Source organism: Athene noctua, chromosome 1 (assembly GCF_965140245.1).
Source record: "Athene noctua chromosome 1, bAthNoc1.hap1.1, whole genome shotgun sequence".
NCBI classification, from domain to species: Eukaryota; Metazoa; Chordata; class Aves; order Strigiformes; family Strigidae; genus Athene; species Athene noctua.
This window is the reverse complement of record NC_134037.1, coordinates 191,768,485-191,789,111: the sequence shown is the minus strand read 5'-3', so window position 1 is coordinate 191,789,111 and position 20,627 is coordinate 191,768,485. Positions and strand designations below refer to the sequence as shown.

Sequence of the window (20,627 nt, the reverse complement as noted above, 5' to 3'; positions counted from 1 at the left end):
CAAGGAAACAAAAGTTTGGACAGGGGAAGAGGTTGGTGTGCAGGTACTCAGCGGTGGGATTTTCTTCTCTCGATTGAAAGAGATCTAGACATGATTGTGCAGAGTGGCATGGAGATCCAGGTGCTTTGCGGATGGTACAAACATCAGAGTGCATTTCCCATTCTGGAGATTTCAGCCTAAATTTAAAGGCTGCAGAACTACCTGATTACAGGAAAACAGTGATTCAATTTGAGTTGTCAGCAGTAGCAAACAACATGCAGAGACTGTGTGCTTAAGCTTTCAAATGACCCTTAGGTGCAAACCTGCAAAGACTTTGCTGGGCCTGTAATGCCCCAAAAAGCAGTGAGGGCTTATGATTGCCAGCCATGGATCATGGGTTTAAGCCACTGGTAAATGGGATATTATTTGTAAATGGGACAAATGGGTAAATACTGCTCCACTGCTTTACAAGCCAGGTTTTTAATGGCTGTTATTTTCTAAGGGGGCTGTTTCCATGGCTCATAAGCATTTTATAAACATTTCTGAAATCATTCTCATGATGCTGGTGTGAGGTTGGTAGGTCTTTGCTGCCTGCATTTTGCAGGTGGGAATAAAGGAGGCAAAGAGCAATTACAGCCTCTTCTGAGCAAAGATAGAGTGGTTCATTACCTGCTTTTATTGCCTCTGTCGTTATGGGTCCCTAGGTTCAATTAGAGCCTCCCAGTGCTACTGCAGTACATTAATGACAAAATGACTTGCCTAGGGTTTTTTGGAGAGGAAGGAAGCTGAAACTTGGATTTCAGTTTCCAGTCTGACAGCTCTTTCATGACACCTCAGTCTCTGGTGGCCGGGGAGTTCTCCCTCTAAATTGCTGCATCCTTCTTTAGCCTATGCCCCTACACAGAGAGCCAAGTTAGCCCGAGCTGTGATCTAGCACTGCTGCAGTCCCAGCTCAGCAAACTTCTTCAAAGGAAACAGTTGTTTTCAGTTATCCCCCATGAAGAAACAAGAAGGAAGGAAAGCCTGAAAGGCATTCTGTTTTTTCTGTGTTCCCTATCATATCCACCAAAAGTCTCCTCACAGCTAGCCTGTGTAGGAGCTAGCCATTTTGCTGAAAGTATCCCAGCAGTAAATCTGTCAGCAAAGCTGGGATTCCTCCCTCCTAAATTTATATTTCTGCAGAGTAAATATATACAGCTGAGATGATTGCTCTCACCCTCTCATAGTCAGGGGAGAGTAGATATTTTTAGGCTCAGGTTAATCTCATCCTAAAGCAGATGACTAAAATAGGTCAGCTGATGGCCGTAGATAAGGAGATATTTTACTTATGCCTAGGGAAGTTGAGACCATGAGCACCTTTGGGCCTGGGTCTTTGTGACTGGAAGGGGCAGGTTCCCAAAAAGAAGACATGGGCCTGAGTGCTGTGGCAGACAGCAGGTGAAATGGCAGTGTCTCTGGTAAGCAACAGCTCACTTCAGAGAGGATCCTTTTATCCATCACTGAGGTTGGGCAGTTTGAACCGATGGCCTCAGGAGGTTTTCTCCCCTTCTCTTAAATATGGGGCTGCACTGTGTCCCATGGCAGGAGTCTATAATCCAGTTTCTGAGTTTTAGATGACTGCACTGCTGGTGTAGGGAATAAGTTTGAGATTGCAATCTCAGACCAGTATTAAAGTGTTTGAAAAATAATATTTCAGCCTGCTAGCTCTATATACCTCTTGATTACACATTCACACAGTGTTATTAATGTAGCAGTACTTCTGAGATTTGTAAATGTCTTCATTAAGGGACTGGCTTCAGAAGCAAAGGTATATATTTAGTTCTGCAAGTAGTCCCAATCACTCTTAGCTGGTTTCAGGTCATACTGATTTATAAATGAGGATGCTTTGAATGGTAAACTCAGCAGATAGGCTAGCTATGATGGGTGAGTTCCTGGTGCCACACAGGTGGGTGGGAAGAACGTCTGTTGATTACAATGAGGTCATGGTTTCGTTCTGTGATGTTAGTTGTGGCCAAAAATACCATGTTTGTGAAGGCGGCCTCCACAACACGATCAAATGGAGTATTTTCTAAAATTCCCTCAGCATTTATCAAAAAACCCTTCAGTGATGCTCTTTGAGAGTGGATTGCATTAGCCTTGCTGATACTAAGCAGCAACTGGCAAAATGGGTGGACCACTGCAATCAGGACTGCTTAGAGAGTAAGGTACTATGCAAAGTGAGTAATGGTGTCAGTCACACTTTGGAGGATACTTTTGTTTGCTTTGCAAAAAAGTAAATTAAATCTTTAGCATCTTTCTCATGACCATGCTGTTTTTTCTAATGAAGCAGTTAATATAGCTGCCTAATATTGTGATTACAAATTCAAAGTTCATTAAATGTTAGTACAGCACTCAGACTGGCTGACTGATTTGGAATCACCATATGCCTGGCCTACAAAGACCAACATAGGGTCAGGAAGGTCCCAGGATATTTTGAATCTAGAGCTCTGTTGCTCTAGTCCTCTTGCAGCAGGTATTTATACTGGCCATAATATAAAAAAAACAAAGCATCTGGGGCTGGAATACCACATTTTGACCCATTCCATATAAAAAGCAACTGTGTAGCCACCACTGAATGTGGTGTAAAATCAATTCTCAGATTTTTTCTAGATTGAGACAGCTACCACTAAATCTGAAAATAAAGCAAGAAGATGTATTATAAATACTGACTGTAATGAAAGGAAGAAAGGGTAAGAGGTGAATGAAGGAAGACATCACCTGCTCCCTAACGTCAGCTTTCAGATGGGAGCAGGGAATTTGGGAAGATGACCTGGTGCTGCCTGATACCTTGGAGCACCTGGATGCTACTCCACAGCAGACCCTAATTAGTCACCCCTTTCAGTCATTTCATGGCAGGCATCCCACAATGATGGGTGGCAAAGTTTAGTTGTCTACACCTGCATTTCTGTTGCCATTTGAGGTGCTCTGGGCTGCCCCATGGGAAAAGTTTTTCTTTGCTGGGATTTTTTTTTTTTTTTTCTGTGTGGTACCTGAGAACCTGCTGTCCCAGGATGAACCACTGAATTGGATGTGCCATACCTGGTTTTTAATCCAGGTGCCTATGTTGTCAGATTGCACAGCAAGGGGGAATAGATGCAGCACTCTGATTGCTCCTCTGTAGCCACATGGGTGAGCAGGATAGGGCAGGGAAGAGCTAATGGTGTCACCAGTGATACTGCCTGTGTGGTGGCAAATATGCCCACCTCTTTAAGGGGCATTGCCCAAATTGCCATGCTGTCTCCACAATCATCCTTGAGAGACATTCTGTATTACTCTGCACAGCTCCTAGCTCAAGGCTCTTCTTAAATGGACCGGTAGCATCCTGTGAAGGTATTATATCTAACTGAATTATCAGGACAACTGTTTCTTAGTATTCATGTTACATTAATCATTGGTATGACTGTGATTTCGCGTACCAGCTTGCCAATAGTCAAATTATTGTACTAAAGCAGTCACCAGCCTTGTCTGTGCTAACCATGAATCACACCCCCAAAATCACAAAGTTGCTTTCAGGCAGAATCATAAGGGTTTGAGATTTTTTTCCTTTGCTTTATATTTTTGAGCTGCAAGTTGGGTCATGTTTAGAGTTTTCCCCTATGAACTGGAACTTCTAAAATTAAGCAGGACCTTCCACCTGTTGCTTGCTTTGAAAAGCCAAAGAAAATGACTTTTAAAAAACTATGTGTCTCAAAATAAATTTCACAGGCATCTTGAGTTCTGTATGTCTCACCGCCTTGTGGCTACAGTCTGTGCTTCCATTTCATTTCCAAGCATAGACAGTCTATCACATTCCTATTCCCACCTTTTTCTGAGGTGACTTATAAATTACATTCTGAAACAGAGTAATTTTGATCTAACTTAGGGCTTTATATTTTTGTATAGTATATTAGTGTTGCTTATAATGAAGTCTCTTGAGCCCTGTCTGGCACATTTTTCAGAACATCCTATTCTATTCCCTGCGGAATGTGACAACAAGATCAAATAAAACTGTGTGTCGGGAAAACATATAAAATACTGTCTGTGTTATCAAAGGCTGAAATTCCTACTGCCCATTTCGCAGCCAGTGGTGTGCTCGAAAGGTGCCCTCCAGCCCCAACCGTTCTGTGATTCTGTGTGATAGGAATTTGTAATCGTGTGTAATTACACATTCTACACTTCTTATCTGTGGCACGTATTTAAAATCATGCATGGTTTTACTCATATGCTGTAAGCTCACACCAGTTTAAATGATCGGTCTTAATTCTGATGTTTTCAGTCCCTAAAGTAATTTCCATGCCCTTCAAATTCTCCCAAGAACAGCAGAATCCATCACACTATGGCAAAGTCTTCATTTCAGGCTCATAATCACTGAATATGTGAATACATTTCTCTTAGTATTTAAATTGCTATTTTACTTTAATAACTTCTGTTATAAAAATCTATTTCCCCCTAGACCCAGTCCATGCATATTTAGTACTATGTCTTGTTATTTTTATATTAAAAATTACATTTTTACTAGATCGCTTTTACACTAGTTCTTCCTATAGAGTGATCTTATTTGTACATCAATTCATTCTTATCAGCTCAATTTAATGGGAAATTCTAATTGCAGATCTCAAATCTGGTCTCAGCTGCATGGGCACAACCGCTGACAGATGCTTTGTAATGGGTTAAAAAGTATTCATGCACAAACTACAAGAAACCCAGCCTGACTCTTAGAATTCAAGCTGGTACGTGATGGCTTAGATCTCTGTTGAGTTGGCTAACAGCCTCTAAGTGAGTCAAAAACCTTAATGGATAGATATTATAGAAATATAGATATTTGTATGTGTATTGAGATTGTATTTAGAGCTTCTGAAAAAGCTGACAATTTATGTACATCTTTCACAATCAACAGGCTTTGATGTGGATTAGCAATACTCTCAAGATTAGGTAGTGTAATTATCCTGTGGCATGTACTAAGTATCATGGTGATAAAGGCTAAGAATGTAATTGCACAATTGTAATGAATAAAATAGAAAACAAGCTAAAAGTCACCTTTCTACAGTATCTCTTTAAGTTAATTCAGCCTCTGACTAGCATAATTCTGAAGGAAAAGTTCCAGCCATGGTTTGTGGATAAACATGAAACTCAAGCATGCAGGGTGGGCGCCCATACACACAGATCCCACGTTTCACAGGTTGCCTTCACTTAATTATGCAGGCGCTGCTTTCATGGCTTCCTGTGAGGTCTGTCTCAGAGTTTGGGGGGTCTTTTGGAGAGGGATTCCTTTTTCCTAAATTATGTTATGCCCTGCCATGCAGTTATGAAAACTTACTGGCAGACATCAGTGGTGATTTTTTTCATGGTTCATAGCTTCAAAAAATCATTCCTAGAAATACATCTGGGTCCCATGGGACTGGGACTAAAAATTTTGACTCAGCCATTCACATTTAGGTTTATTTGACTTATGGAGACAAACACTTTTTTTTTTTTTTTTTTTTTTTTTTTTTACTTCCTCCCCCTCCGTGGAGTTTATTCCGATAGGGAGAAGAAAGAAAGGTGAGAATAGAGAGTGTCTGTCAGTAGCCACAAATGCCACCACTGCCCTGTGGTGGAAGCAATGGCAGGAGAAGGCTCCCTGTTTGTGGTCTGCTTTTTGAATGTATGGGAGGATGCTGCACTGCTCACACTGTTTCATTGACAAATGAAAACAGGGAAAACAGGGCACCCCTCAGTGTCGAGGGGAATGGCAGGGATCCTCCAGGTCTTACCAACTGGCTGCTCCACTTTGTCAGACTTTGTCTTAATGTATTTCCTCCCTTTGGCTGTGGTTGCTCCCCTGCCCCTCTGTTCACTGGCGTAAGAAAGACCCTATCATACTTTCTTTGCCAGACATACAAGAGCAGGAAGAGGGTGGGAGAAGAGTGAGGGAGATCTTTTCCATTTTTATATTGTGTGGTGTCTGTTGGACATTAGAATGTAGAGAAATGGATCTGCTCATCAATAAACAGATATGAAAAGAAATTACTTATTTCATCATTCTGGTAGTTGATAAGCCTGCAGCCATTTATCAAATTTCCACTAGAAATAAATGTCTGTTGTCATTTTCTCACTTTCAATAACATTATACCTCTCTGTAATTTAATTTTAGCTGTTCATCTCAACTGCTATCTTTTTTTTTTCTTTTTGAAAGAGTGAGCTTAAAAGAGAAAGAATAATTTAACGAGGCTTCCCCCTTTCTTTGGCAAGCTAGCAAAATAATTGTAAAACCCACCAAATTAATTATTTGTATTCATAAAAACAGAAGCAGCCCACTTGCGTAACACAGAATAAACACCAAGGCATCTAATTTTCAGTGGCTTTAAATTTGAGTTTGATTTTACAGCAACACCAGCAGCATTCTCCCAGCTTGCTAACCTAAAACGTCTGCTACATTTTTCTGTCAACCTTTGGGAGACTCCTTGTCCCCACCCTGCGTGCTGTGTAGAGGAGATGAAGGCCTTCCTCCCTCATCAGCAAAACTTTTCTCATAACTCTAGAAAGCATGAGCTGAAGCTCTTCAGTCCTTCAGCAAGCATGGCTGGTAGGCAACCTACTGGAAACTTTGTTTAAGTGGAAGAGTGTTTTTACACGATTTGGTAGAACAGTGAATAATACCATCTCTCCATTAGCACCCACTCTATCCTGATAGCAAATTAACATTATTCTAGACTACTCCCACACTTTCAGCTTTCAATATGACTGTGCCTAATTATACTGCATGGGTTATCAGCAGCAGAGCTGGAGCTTTTGGTAGTCAAGTTTGGGATAATTGGAGTTTGAGGTTTCTTGGAAGATGTGGCAGAAAGTTTGCAGTAGGAAGACAACTACCTGCTACAAGTACACAGGTTTATCTTCCTCTACCTGGAGGTTTATTTAGATGACCAGAAACGAGATGGTCAGTGCTTCAGGTGCCACACCCAAGGTGCATGGGGTGGCTTTTTCCAATCAGAGCTCTAAGTGTCTCTCAAGGGTGTGTATGGACTGTGAGGGTGGCTGTATCTTTTTATATTCACATTTCTGTTTTGACATTTTCTCCATTCTTCTCTTTCTCCCAAGAAGGCTTAGACAGTCAGAACCTGGCCCATAGTGAGGAAAGGAGGCACTAAGCCAAAAATCTTATGTTAGAGCTTTTTAAAACACAGACCATGTTTTCTTATATTTGCATGAAAGATAGATGAGGATCATATCATATATGTGATCCATCACAATAGCATATCTCTAGACTGGGGTAAATTCATCCTGTTCCTAATGTGACAGACTTCTGAGAGGGAAAAATCACTGTAGGTTGAATCAGTTTGGGTTGAGGTCTGCAAGGACACGTCTGTTACCCCTTGTGTCTTAAAGCCTTGCCTATAACCACCCTGCTCCTGCACAAGATCCTCTTTTAGCTGGGCTATTCTGCCTTCTCCTGTAGATATTCTAGTCCAGGCCAAGCAGTGGTGCAGCTCTCTGTCTTGTAGCCTTGCAATAGATATTTTTCTTTGAGAAAGGACCTGCAGGCTGGAGTCTTCTTCCCAGGCAGGGACTGGCCTCAAGCTTTGTTCTTGACTGCCTCAATGCTCTGTCTTCTCACCAGCTGGCCTGGGGTGGGCAGCATCCCTTCCCTGACATGCTTTTGAAAGAAAGTAGCCTCATGAAATATTGCTTGGGCATACCTGCAAGATCTGGGTGGAATTTTGGCACCTTCTGGCTTCTGTCTAAATTACAGGTAGTTTTTTACAGGAGGAGATGCTGGACTTCTCCAGAGTAGGAGCCTCTAACCCTGTACCGGTGCATGTGTTTAGATACCCAGTAAAGTCTGCAATTCAAAGTAGAGGTATATATTGATTTTAGGATCAAGGCTAGACAGAGCAGAGAACTAAAGCATTCAAATATTTGTTAAACCTCACAGGCCTGCGTTCCCATGTGGTCGCAGTTTCAGTGGAATTTGGCTACCGTGCTTTCACCAGGGAGTATATAGTTGGGCTGAATTACTGTGTGTCACTGGCAGAAAACAGGACAAACCCGGTTATCCCAGTGCCTGGGATCCTTGCAGTAACGGAACTGCTGAGGTGGGATATATCTGGATCATCCCAGTAAGAATTCCAGTGGGGTTTTTTTGCACAGGAAGTAACATAGGTAAAAATGAAATTCTCTGGCAATCCCAAATCTGCTTACACAAATCTAACATTCACTGGGGAGATCAGCACATGAATGACATATACCAGATAAGCACTTAAAAAGGAGGGCTTTCTGCAGCACCTTTTTAAATGGACCCATCTCCCCCTACTTGCCTTCTCCAGATCTGGCTTTGGAATTATTTTCAACATGTTGTGAAATTGTAATCATCTCAGATGAGAAAGTATCTCAGCTCTACAGGGAAGGTGAAATTCCATCACTTTTTGTGATGTGAATATTCTGAAATAGGGAAGGCATTCCTTCTTAGCCTTTCAAAGCAGATCATGAGATGTAATTACAGTAATTTTACTGCACAGCTACAAATACAAGTACATGGAAGGTGTGTGGGCAGTTCTCTATGGCTGCATGGCTAACAAGGGATGGAGGATTTGTAGATCTTCAACTTCCAAACCCTGGATCAGCTCCAGCCCTGAATACAGCAGCAACAACTGTCAGATATGTGACAGAAAAGATCTCCTCACATCATTATCTTTCTAGTGACAGTGGTCCATCATTCTTTTCTCAGAAGATTATCCACTGTCTAATTACCTCCTTCCCCCCTCCCCCAGTTAGGAAATTGTGTCCTGTTCTTCATCTCAGTCTGCCTGAAACCATCTTCTGGGTACTGAATTTTTCTTTTCCTTTTGTCAGTAGTACAAGAAATTCACCCTGTTTTTAGATTTCTGTATGCAAGTATCTATACTCAGCGCTTGAGTCACATCTCAGCTTCTTGTCAGTGAGCTAAATAAGTTGAGCTTTTAAAGCTTAAATCATGACTTGTTTTCCAGTCCCTGGAGATACTTGTGACCCTCTTTTGAACTCTCTCCCCCTCTCTGTTCTCATTATTTCCATAACTTTTTTGAGGTGTGGACAACAATGTACAAATAGTCATAAGCAGTCAGACCAAGGGTGTATCTAGCCTAGTGCCTCTGACAGCACTTCCCACAGGTGCCACGGGAAGGTTAATAACAGTGAAAACAAGGTGCTGCTTTCTTTCCTGCTACCTGCTCCAGCATCCAAGTGATGTGCTATGCATATATGCTCTTAACCTGAACAGGAATCACTTCCCATTTTCTGCTTGACATTCCTGGTTGTATGGATCCAGGGACTGCCTTTGCATATTTCTTGCCACTGCAGTGCCTCAGAAGCTCATGTTAACCCACTGTCTGTGAAGTATTTTAAGTGCTCCACGGAGCTGCAGCTTTCCAAGACAGATTACTAGCTCTAGCAAACAAAACTCAGTCTGATGCAGCCAATACGCAAGCTAACCTCTTGCCCTTGACTCTCAAGTCCTTATCTGGAAAGCCGTTGTGTGTTGCCTCCTGCACAGGTTGCACTGAACTAGGATGTGAGTTTTTCCAGAAGGAAACATTCTGCACCCCCAACATACAAGTTAGAGTGCAGAAGGTGAGATATTAGTATTTGACTTCAGACTGCTTCCAACTCTACCTGCTTTTCACCTCCTATTTGTAGAGTAAGCCTTGCCTGCTTTCCAGAGATTTTAGTACAAGGGACTCCAGCCTACTGTAACATGCCTGCAGTAATGTTACCTGAAAGCTTTCAATGAAGTGTTGTAAAAAGTGTGAGAGCTACTTAAATGAAATAAAATCTCTAGTCAGCTCTTGGATTTTTTGAGACTATCTGCAGAGAAGCCTTAAAAAATAAAACCAGCACTGACTGTCTTTCTAAAAGAAAACTGAGATTCCGTAATAATAGCATAATTCCTCTGGGTATTAGGGCATTAAAAATAACAGCAACATTATAGAAGAAGGAATGAATTGGCAGTAATGCCACCATTTCCTAAGACTTACGAATGAATGCGAGAGAAATCTTGCTACATTCACATCTCTGGGTGTGCAGGTGTTTCCATACCATCCCCCATTTGCTCTGGTATGCACACACCCACCCCCCACTCTCCTTCACACAGTCTCACCTCTGAGTCCTGGCTCTGCTCCTCAGCATCACAGGCACAGGCAGATACATCCCAGCTTCCGTTATCTGCAGCCGTTGCCTACACACAAGACCTACCCCCTCATCCACACGCACATATCCCAAAGACAGTGAACACACTCCAGACCCTGTACTTGCACACAGTGTCACTTAGTATTTTGTCCTGAAGATGGTATGAGACACAGAGGGTGCCCGTTGTCCCGGCACTTAAGGTGGCCAAATACTTTTGAGGGGGGATTTCAGCAAAACGCCTTTTGCAGCTTGCTGGGGTGTAGCAGCTGCCAGCTAGGTGAGTATAGGTCTGAGCTGCTCTTTCCCAAATCGAGTACCTGTGATGGATTATATTTATACCTGCACTATTCCAGCCTTTGACAAACCATCCCACACATCCATTATATTCATATATTAGAAGGCTTCAACCTAGTATTTTTTGAGCTGGGCATATGGGAACATGATTGCATCATCTTTATTTGTTTTTCTCCATTCACTCTCACTCCTCCATTCTTCCCTCTCCCCACTGTTTATCATTTAAGGATCCACTAAAATATTACACAGTGTTTTTTACTCATCACTGTCTTTTTTTCCCCTTGTTGACAGATGCTTATCCCAATTCTGAAGTGATCTATGTGTGGACTAATAGCACCACAACATCTGTGGTGGTGGCTGAAGATGGCTCACGACTTAACCAGTACCACCTGATGGGACAAACTGTAGGAACTGAAAACATCAGTACCAGTACAGGTAGGAAGAATATTTCCAACCCATGTTTTCTGATAACTGGAGTGGGAGGGGAGATCCACAGGCTCTGGTTATTTTGCAAGGAGGCTAGGGAAGCATCTGTGGGACCTGGGGTACAAGGGAAATCCTGTGCAGGTTACTTAACAGAGGCAGTGGAACACTGAGAGGGGTTATCTGTGGACTCAGGTACGTTACAAGGCTGTTGCTGAAGATGCATCCAGGCTCCTGCTATTTAACAGGAGTGCTGGAGAAGCTGCACACAGCTTCTTGGCAACCGCCTTTGCTGAGGCTGCCAGTGCTATTGCTGGCTTATTTCCCTGTGGGAGGAATCACCCCGGGAGGCAAACACCACCCACACATTTGATCCATTTCAACCGTCGCTTTAAAGCGATTTGCTTGATGAAACCGTGCAGGAGGACGGAGCGGAGGGCAGGTGGGGGCCGTGGCATGGGGCTGTGGCGTGGCTCTGCAGCGTGTGCGGGAGAGGAGGCGCAAACCCCAAGGATTCCCATTTCCTCCTGGGCTGCAAGCGGAGGTGCCAGATGTAGCAGCATTAGGGAGGCAAAGAGCCCTTAATCCCAGGCCGGGCACCCACGTGAGCCATGCCCCCCTCGTTCTTAAGGCTCCCATGCAAGGGCAGCCCTGGGCGTGCATTGGCAGGGGGACTCCTGGGGCGGGGGGGTCAAGGCCTGGACAGGGATTACGTGGGTTCAGCAGGACGGGGGCTTAACCAGGTTACACAATGCACTCGGCTGGAGAGCCTTGGTGGCATCCAGCGTAGGGGGAAACAAAATAGCCTGCCGGTGAAGGAAAAAGGGATTTCCACCACCGTTGTTGTGTGGGGCTTGGGATAAGGAAAAGGGGCAGCCTGCAGCAGCACAGCTGGGAGAAATTCCTGCTGGCAAAGCACAGCAGTCTTCTGGTAAGGCACTGTGTCCGTGCTGAAAAATAACGGGCTCTGAGCTGAAGACAGGATTGTAGAGGACGAAGTATAGATTGAGTTAGGAACCTGTTACTATCTTCAGGAAAGTTAGGAGATGTGAAAGCAGGTACACATACGTTTGCACACAAAGTTAGCTAGACCAAAATATGAAGAAATGTAAAGCTTTCTGCTCAAGCTGTCCAAACATGGCAAATAAAGAGGGGGCAGCTGGACCTGCCACTTACTCTCCAAACAGGACACAAACTGAGGGAAGGCTTGTCTTGGACAGGACAGGGGAGCTACTAAACACAACCCCCATCTCCATCCTGTAGAGCTTCACCCCCTCCCTTGCCCATTTTAGGAGACACAAAGCTGTTGCTAAAGCAAAGATACTTAAAAGTCAGGAGAAGCTTATAGACAGAGTCAGAGCAGCCACTGCTGCAGACAAGGATGAGTACTCTATCTCCCATTAAAGAGGAAAGATGCTTTTTTCCTTACCAGTTTACCATCATAGCCGCATTGTTTTCTGCAATGAATGGCAGCTCCCCTCTCGCCTTCATTGTTGCCAAGAAAAAGATCCAGAGGATGTACTGGCACATCTCCTACAAGTTCGTCCTGCTCCTCAGAGCAAGAAAATCATCCACCCCAGGCAGCGAGTGCTCCAGCGTGTCAGCTCCAGGCCACTTCCAGTTTGCAGCTTTGCCTGTGAAAGCAACTTGTACTCCTCAGCCCAAGGAAACTGGGGACTCTTCAGGCAAATCCCAAAGTTTCTGCCCAGTAACGACTGTATTTTAAGATTTGGGCTAATAAATGGTTGTTTTCCAATGTCAAGATTTTATATTAATGTCCCAGGTTACATCTGGGCTGGCTGGATTCTGATTGCAGGGTGGATCACAAAGAGCAGGACACAGATTGTAACCAGGGATTAGCAAAATACAAAAATCCGATTTTGCACAGGGAAAGCATCAGTCAGCGATGGATTTTCTGGACTTCATCAAGCTCGTAGGAAACCAGTAATCAGGGTTACTTATGAACGGCGATCTAAGCCATTTCTTCCTTCTATTGAATTGTTGAACATGAAAAAGAAAAACCAAATAGCTGTTGTACAAATCTGAGTGCTTGGATCTTTTTGTGGGTTTTTTGACATGAGTCAATCTAATACACAGCTCTTGCAGTTGCATAGTCAAAATGTCTGTGTATGTCATAGGACATTTATGCTCTCCTTTCAAGCAAACTTTTTTTTGAATGGGAATGCTGGACCTGCACTAATCCCTTGGGATTCTGCTGATTTTTTATGTCACTAAGTTTGGCTGTCTTCTCAGAGAAAATATCCTGGCACTCCCAATTCTCTAACCAATCTTGAAACTGAGAACATTTTAGCCATGCAGCAGAAAATAGCTCTGACATGAGCCACCCATTTGTTTTGGGTTTTTTTGTGCTAACATCCCCAAATGTCATTCCCCCAAAAGAGAAGATACTTGACTGCTGCTCACGCTGCTTCCAACAGGCCCAAAATCCATTATGTCCTGGTAGTTCAAGTGCTGAAACAATCAGATACAGAATTTGTGTCTAAGTGGATCTTACTGCTTTCTGCAAATGGTTGCCCAGTTCTGTTCCACATACCCAGAATCTCTCATCACTAACTTAAGATCTGCAGTGCCACAAAACAGAACTAAAACCCACTCTTTTATCTTCTGCCAGCTGGAGCCTGGGCTTTGAAATATCCAAAGCCTAAATAATAAAAGGATCATTCAACCCTTCATTTTGCACCAAATAGTTCTGGTTTTCCCTTGAGCTGAATCTTTCCCCTGCATCACTATAAAAAAGAACACCGGTGTTTCTCATCAGTCAAATATTCTGGATGTCAGCGTGGTCAGAGATGCGATGTCACAGATCTAATGTCAGGATCTTGCCAGAACAGCTGTTAATACACCTGAGTCCAGGTATAGCCAGTAAATGAACAAGCCTGGAGGCTGGTCCAGCCTCATTAAAATACTCTATTGAATCCCAGCATAATGGCAATGCAAGAATGCATGTAAGATCCTGGAAAATTTGTAATTATAATCTCTAGAACTCAATCATCTAGATACCAGAAAAATGCTATAGCAGCTTTTAAAGCATAAAAAAAAACCCTTAAGACCAGCAGCAGCACAGTATCATAGCTGTGTGAAGAAATGCAGCCATTCCCGCTCTAGGGCTTTTCATTAGTGCTAAATTTGTCATTAAAATTGTTTTGTGCAGTGATGAGTGGACCCCATCAGGAACAGGATTCTCTTTTAAGTGCTACATAAACCTATAACAAAAATTAGCTCTTGCTGAAGAAAGCTTATGGTCTAAGAATAAACAGTGGCCTTGAAGAAGTAAAAAGGAGCTTTGCCACTCCAACAGAGCCAGTATTTTGTTCTGTATAAACAAAAGGCCAAGTCAAGCAGCTTTTAGCTTTACTTTACTTACTAAACAGTGGTCCCAGGACATTAAAAACCAAGCTGTGGGGTTTTCTTAAGCCCTAAATGTGCTAAAGGAAGCATTCCTAGTGTAAGCATTTTTGAAAGGGACAGCATGGGAAATCAGAGAAGATACCAGTTGGAAGAAACGTAAGTATAAAATCAAGGTGATAGCATTATTTCAACGGAGACAAGAGCTTTGATATGTTGCAGAAAATGATAAGGTATAAATCAGCTGTGGAGGGCCATCAAATTGTAGGCATTCATTTTCTGCATTTTAAGAAGGAAATAAAGGGGTCCTGTTGCTCTGCCGAAGCTGTGTAGATCTTTTTTATTCCAGCTCCAAAAGCATACTGTCAAAATCAATAATGCACATCATCACTCCTTAGCAAGCAGGGAAACTGACTCAAACACATCCCAGTGCAGTAGCAACTCAGAAGCAGGTTACAAGCACATAGACTCTGCTGCTTCTGGCATATTTTATGGATAATCCACAAATTAAATGGTCCTAAATAAATAGCAAGTGGGATTCCTCCTGAGACCACAGCATGTTCAGCATCCCTGGCTCAAATTTATAGGAAGGGAATTAGACATTGCTTCACAGGGATTTTCTCCCCAGTTTTACAGCATTTCCTGTCCATCTCCACATTCTTCTTCAGGGAATCATTTCACCAGAAAGTCAGACTCCAGAAGAAAGTCATAAAGATTGAGGCAGGCTGTCAGGTAAAGGTATTTCTATGCTATTTCAGGGTGTCTAAAATCCTCAGCACAAACAAGGTCTGTAAACTTCATCCAGAATAATAGACCTCCTCTAGCCTATCAGTGCATCTATACTTGCAAAAGCCCTTTCACTGTAGACCTGTTCTCCGCTAATTAGCCATGTTGTCACTTAGAAATAATCTGCCAAATGTAACTGCTTAGCAATGCTGGCCACAGCTCAACTTGGACTGTTCACTCAAGGCAGAATCAGTATGGTTTATATTTTCCTTTTGTGGCTGGTCTGTAGAGACTAACAGTTAAATCTTGTAGCAGAGATTATAGCTATATTTGTTTTGTTCTTGAAGGACAATATAAATTTCAGAACAGGCATTACTCTGATTCATCAGTACCCAGCTGAATGATGCATGCTTTTAAATTGATTTGATATCAATGTGAGTGGAGATCTGTAGGGCTTGAAGGGATTGGTTGTTTTTTTATTCTTGCATTTTGTTTTTACTCTTTTTTTTTCCTAGGCAAATAGTAGCCTGTTTTTAGCTAGCGAGATTTTGGCTTTGGGGAGCAGTTCCCATCAATGAATACCCTTCAGTAACAGTTACATGGTTTTCCAGGAACAGTCTGAAAGAACGAATTGAGTTTTGATTTTTTCTGAAACATTAGGGAAGGTGACAGCTGGTCTGTCGATTTGGGAGTGCATTTTTTTAGGCTTTTATTGAAATTCAGAGGCCCTGACAAAAGACAGATTAAGGCAATGCTGTGAATTTGGCATATAAAAAAGACATGGAATTTAGCACTGCTGTGGCAGCTTTCAGTGAATTCTCCATACAGTCAGTAAAATATTCATTGCACAAGTGAACAAGACATGGCACAATGTCTATCCAGAAGTAGATGACCTTTCCAATGGCTAAGGTGTACCAAATTCTAGAAAACCTATGTGCACTAGAGGGATTTTTTTTTTTTTCCTGGAGGAGCAATCTGACATGTTTGGGTACTCAGATCAATAAGATATCCCAAGATCCATGTGCAAAGCTGCGGTTTTTGCAGCAACAACACTAGGACAGGCAGTCCCTGGAGTGTGGTGCAGCAGGAGTGTCTGGACATGTTCTCATTCTTGAAAACTGATGGCTTGACAATAACAGTTGCTCTAATGAGGTTAAGTCCTGCTGCTAAATCAGGTTTCTAAGAGTAGATGGCCTTAATCATTACTCTTGTAAGACAGTTTGTAGGACTGAGGCAGTGCCAGCAACCTGGATTTTTTTAAGCCTGTGAACATCAAGACATCCCAGGTGCATAAAAGGACTGCAGATTTTCAGTGCAGTAGGAGCAGTCAGTCATTGTCTTCTGCTACTGGGGACTGAATGTGAAGACTAGCAGGATCTAGCAGCACCTCTGTCTCAAGTCCTGGTTTTCCACACCACAGAAAACATTTTTCATGCAATTGAGAATGGCTGAATGGTATCCCCAAATGGAGGGGGGGTGGAACTGGCCTGCTTAAGTTCCTAAATCAGTAGACCTTTCTTACTTTACCCACATGCACATTTTTCTTCCTCTAGGCGAATATACTATTATGACAGCCCATTTTCATCTGAAAAGAAAAATTGGTTATTTTGTCATCCAGACGTACCTTCCTTGCATTATGACTGTGATCTTATCACAAGTGTCGTTTTGGCTGAACAGAGAATCTGTCCCTGCTAGGACTGTCTTTGGTGAGTATCCCACTGTCTCCCAGCAAGTGGAAAGCATCAGTCTGGCTTGTGGAAGTGATTTGTTTTAAGAAAACATTAGTGTGCTAATGCTTATTTCTACTTGAGATGTTCTAGGTGTTCCCTTCCAGTTTAAACTCAAAATCCATTTAAAACCGCTGTCTGGGCTTTTTTTTGGGTAAAGTTATGACAGAAATTGCACAAGAATCAATTATATGAAGGTTAAGGACAGAAGACAGACGAATCAGATTGGTGTGATTTTTGTTTTTTTTTTCCACTCAGGTAAAATACTGGATGGTTTAGAACAAAACCCCATACATATGATCATATTTAGTGTGTACTGTAGCTAAGCATTTGAAACAGATTTCACATCAAGACATTTTGTTTATGTTTTTTAAGATGTTTATCTGGGAAAACCATGTAGAAGTTAATTAGTGACAATTATCTCTATTACCATCAAACAAATTAATATGATTTGGCATTTAGAAAATGTATATTTATTGCAGAAGTTGTAATGGAAAAACCCCTCGGGATCTCTTAAATTACTCAATTTATCGCTAGAAGATTGCAGAAAATAAACAGAGTCTTAAGTGAAGGTTGATGAAATATAAAATTTTCACTAGATGAAAAATGAGGGAAGCAGGAACAGTTTCTTATGTAAAACTTCATTCCACTGTTCTTATAGGAGTCATTCTTCTGTACAAACCTACTGAAATCGGTCAGCATCTTTGATCAAAAACCAGTTCAGGAGGCTGTATGGGAGAATACAGGTACCGGCATCGCTTTGCTGACCAGTGGTACCCATTCCAGGTTTACAAAGCTGTAACTTAGAGCTGAATTTTGTCCTAATGGGGGCATCCTTCCACAGGTGAAAGTAGTGGCAGCTCTGTCATTTACGGGCTTATGGAAAAGGAGGAGCTACAGTCAAAAAAATCAGTAACAGCCAACGATTTCATACATAAAATCTCCGTGTAAGAAAATAAAATCAGTAATCCCACTTTATTCTGACAGTTACTGCTAAATGGGTTGTTCACTGATTTTATAATGTACCACTTAACGAGGGACATTCTATACATATCATGCATCAGTGTACAAGGATAAAATACCAGTAAGGTTTTGGTTTATGTAACAGCTGGGTTTGCGTTATCCTTAAAAATACTTACTTAAATACACTATAACTAGAGATAGCCAGAACACCACAGAAGTAAACCCCTGAGGGTGGAGGCTTTCATTTTTTCTCGGAAAGCAAAGCATCTTACTCTTTCAGACTGTAATATGCAAACACTGACTGACTTCATGTGGCCTTCTTAGGTATCCTGCTGAATTGGGGCCTGCTTCTAACTCATTAGGAAACTCATAAGGGTTACCAGACTGATCTCTGCCTCTTTTTTTTTTTCCATCTTTACAGGAGTAACCACAGTCCTCACCATGACCACCTTAAGTATCAGTGCCCGTAACTCTTTGCCAAAAGTGGCCTATGCTACTGCAATGGACTGGTTTATAGCTGTCTGCTATGCCTTTGTATTTTCTGCATTGATTGAATTTGCAACAGTGAACTATTTCACGAAGAGGAGTTGGGCATGGGATGGCAAAAAAGCCCTGGAAGCTGCTAAAATCAAGGTGCTTACCTTACATTTTTTAATACCTAGAAAAAAAAGCAGGTACTCAGCGTAGTTCAGATAACTGAGTGGACAATTTTCAGCTTCTTCATGAAAAAGGTATTTAATTACCTCATGACATAATTTCACCTTCCTATAGAGGAAAATTTCCAGGGAAATATGCCTTCTTTTCTTCATAGACATAGTCTATCAGTCTCTACCACCTGTATATGAAGAGGACTGTTTTCAGAAGAATATAGTGCATTGAGTACATATGGCATGGGATTTTAGTGACCAGACTTCTGATAATAGCAGACATATACTGTGAAATGTATCTTTATGAAGCACTCCCTGTGTGCTCTCACAAATAAATGACAAAGCTCACATTGAGCTCCATGAGGCAGAGTTCCACCAGAGTATCTCCAGTATAAAAAGAGACCAAAGAGCAGTTCTGTGAAAACACAAACTTTTGAGTTTCATGCTGAAATGAAAATTTTGGAATAGGACTGACTCTTAGCAAATGATCTCCTAGAGAGATCTTGTACCTGCAGGCATCCTGAAAGAGCAATATAAAGAGGGCAAGCTGGCAGGGGCAATGAGCCCTTCACCATGTGCCTTGCTGCAACCAGCTGCTTGCAGGGCAGCAACCTCTGCAGGTACAGGACTGCATTGCCTTGACGAAAGAAGCTGCTATGCACATGCCAGGTGGGATCCGGGGCTTTCTCTGGCATCAGGGAAAGTTTGACCTGACTAAAGGCAATAAAATGAAGGTAGAAGCAGATGTTTGGTAGTCAAAGAATAAATGATTACGGTACTTTGATTTTTGGGTTAATAGCTTGAGGTGTTTCCACTTTCTGTTCCTGCAGTCTAATATTTTGTTCTTTACACTGCAGAAAAAAGAGCGTGAATTGCTGGGAAATAAATCAACTAATACTTACAGCACTGGGAAGATGACCCCTGCACCAAACATGCCAAAGGACTCAGCCCCATCTGTCATCTCAAACACTGCATCTGCTCCAGTAAAGTCTGCAGAAGAAAAGCCCGCTGAAAGCAAAAAGACTTACAACAGCATCAGTAAGATTGACAAAATGTCCCGGATAATTTTTCCAGTACTGTTTGGAACTTTCAACTTAGTTTACTGGGCCACATATTTGAATAGGGAGCCTGTTATTAAAGGTGCCAATTCTCAAAAATAAACTGAAGGACTCTAAAGCCACATGTGAGCCATACTTACAAAGCAGATGCTACCAAGGAAAATTTGAGATCCAGATGACTTTCTACATTTGGGCAATATTCTTCAGGAAGTTTTTTGCATGTTTAATAATATGTACAAATAATATTGCCTTGATTGTTTCTACATGTAACCTCAGATGTTTCGGAGACGATTATACTACTTACAGCAACAGATCTTTATAAAAGATCAGAAGACATTGAACATGGCTTCTTTGCTGATGAGTATCTTGCATTGATAGTTTACAAATAAAATAAGTTATATTTTTTAACTGTTCAAGTGTACTACATATCGTGGTTTTTATACTTCAGATGTATAGTCATACAAATATAGGCTTAACCTATATTTTACAGAAGAGCTCCGCTATTGTCATCTGATAAGTTACTGAGTAACTCCAGTTGTAAATGTGCCAAATTATTAAGTGTAGGGCTGTGTCTGAGCACCTTTACTGGTTATAAGCAGTGCATTACTCCACAGATAAAACTGCTCAGCCCAATTTTCATTCAAAGTTAATCCAATGCAGTAAATCCTAATGGGGCCATGCTGATTTCCACGGCTCGAGCCTCTAGCTTGCAGTGAAGTAACATAGGGAGCATGATGCTACTTGTGTAAATAAAGGTGGTGGAATCTTGCCCTTAAAAGAAAATATGAAGGTTTTTTGGATTTTGCATTCCAAGGAAATTTCTCAAATAATTATCAGTATTTATTCCAAAAATTAGAGATATTGCATGAAATTAACATAGATTAGGAACATACTTGTGCAAATAAAACTTCTAACAACAGCAGTAGACATTTTTATTAGGGTAAAGTAAATGATATTTGGACATTTTCCCAAGAAGAAGATTGTGTTATATTATCAGAGATTAACAGTAAATCTGCAATAATTATTACTTGTTTCCCACAGCAAAAACCAATCAGTCAACACTAAGAAGTGTGATCAGAAAAAAAGATGTGCTTCACAACAGCAAGGTGTTTCAGTGACAATATTGACAGAAAGGTCTTTGTACTGTCCATCTGAAACTTTTCTATAAAACGCCTTGCTGCTGCCAATGTGTTTTGCTTTCACAATGGATGAGAAAATGCAATCTGAGTTTTCAGCTCCTTCCTTCTTGGCATTCTTTCCTTGTTCCAGAAGCTTTTGTAATA

At 41.7% G+C, this 20,627-nt stretch overlaps 2 protein-coding genes across 3 annotated transcripts in view; one reads left to right on the top strand and one right to left on the bottom strand.

Annotated features, from left to right (window-relative positions):
• The window catches only part of GABRB3 (gamma-aminobutyric acid type A receptor subunit beta3), a 195,200-nt gene extending 182,528 nt beyond the window's left edge, over positions 1 to 12,672 (bottom strand). For both annotated transcript variants that reach the window (XM_074908309.1, XM_074908301.1), the window contains exon 1: positions 12,287 to 12,672. In XM_074908309.1, the coding sequence (XP_074764410.1) occupies positions 12,287 to 12,387 (101 nt within the window). In that variant the 5' untranslated portion in view covers positions 12,388 to 12,672. The remainder of the gene's footprint in view (positions 1 to 12,286) is intronic.
• Positions 1 to 20,627, top strand: part of GABRA5 (gamma-aminobutyric acid type A receptor subunit alpha5) — a 56,652-nt gene extending 36,025 nt beyond the window's left edge. The window contains exons 7-10 of the mRNA XM_074908344.1: positions 10,726 to 10,869; positions 16,503 to 16,655; positions 18,061 to 18,272; positions 19,144 to 20,627. Coding sequence (XP_074764445.1) covers positions 10,726 to 10,869; positions 16,503 to 16,655; positions 18,061 to 18,272; positions 19,144 to 19,446 — 812 coding nt within the window. The 3' untranslated portion in view covers positions 19,447 to 20,627. The remainder of the gene's footprint in view (positions 1 to 10,725; positions 10,870 to 16,502; positions 16,656 to 18,060; positions 18,273 to 19,143) is intronic.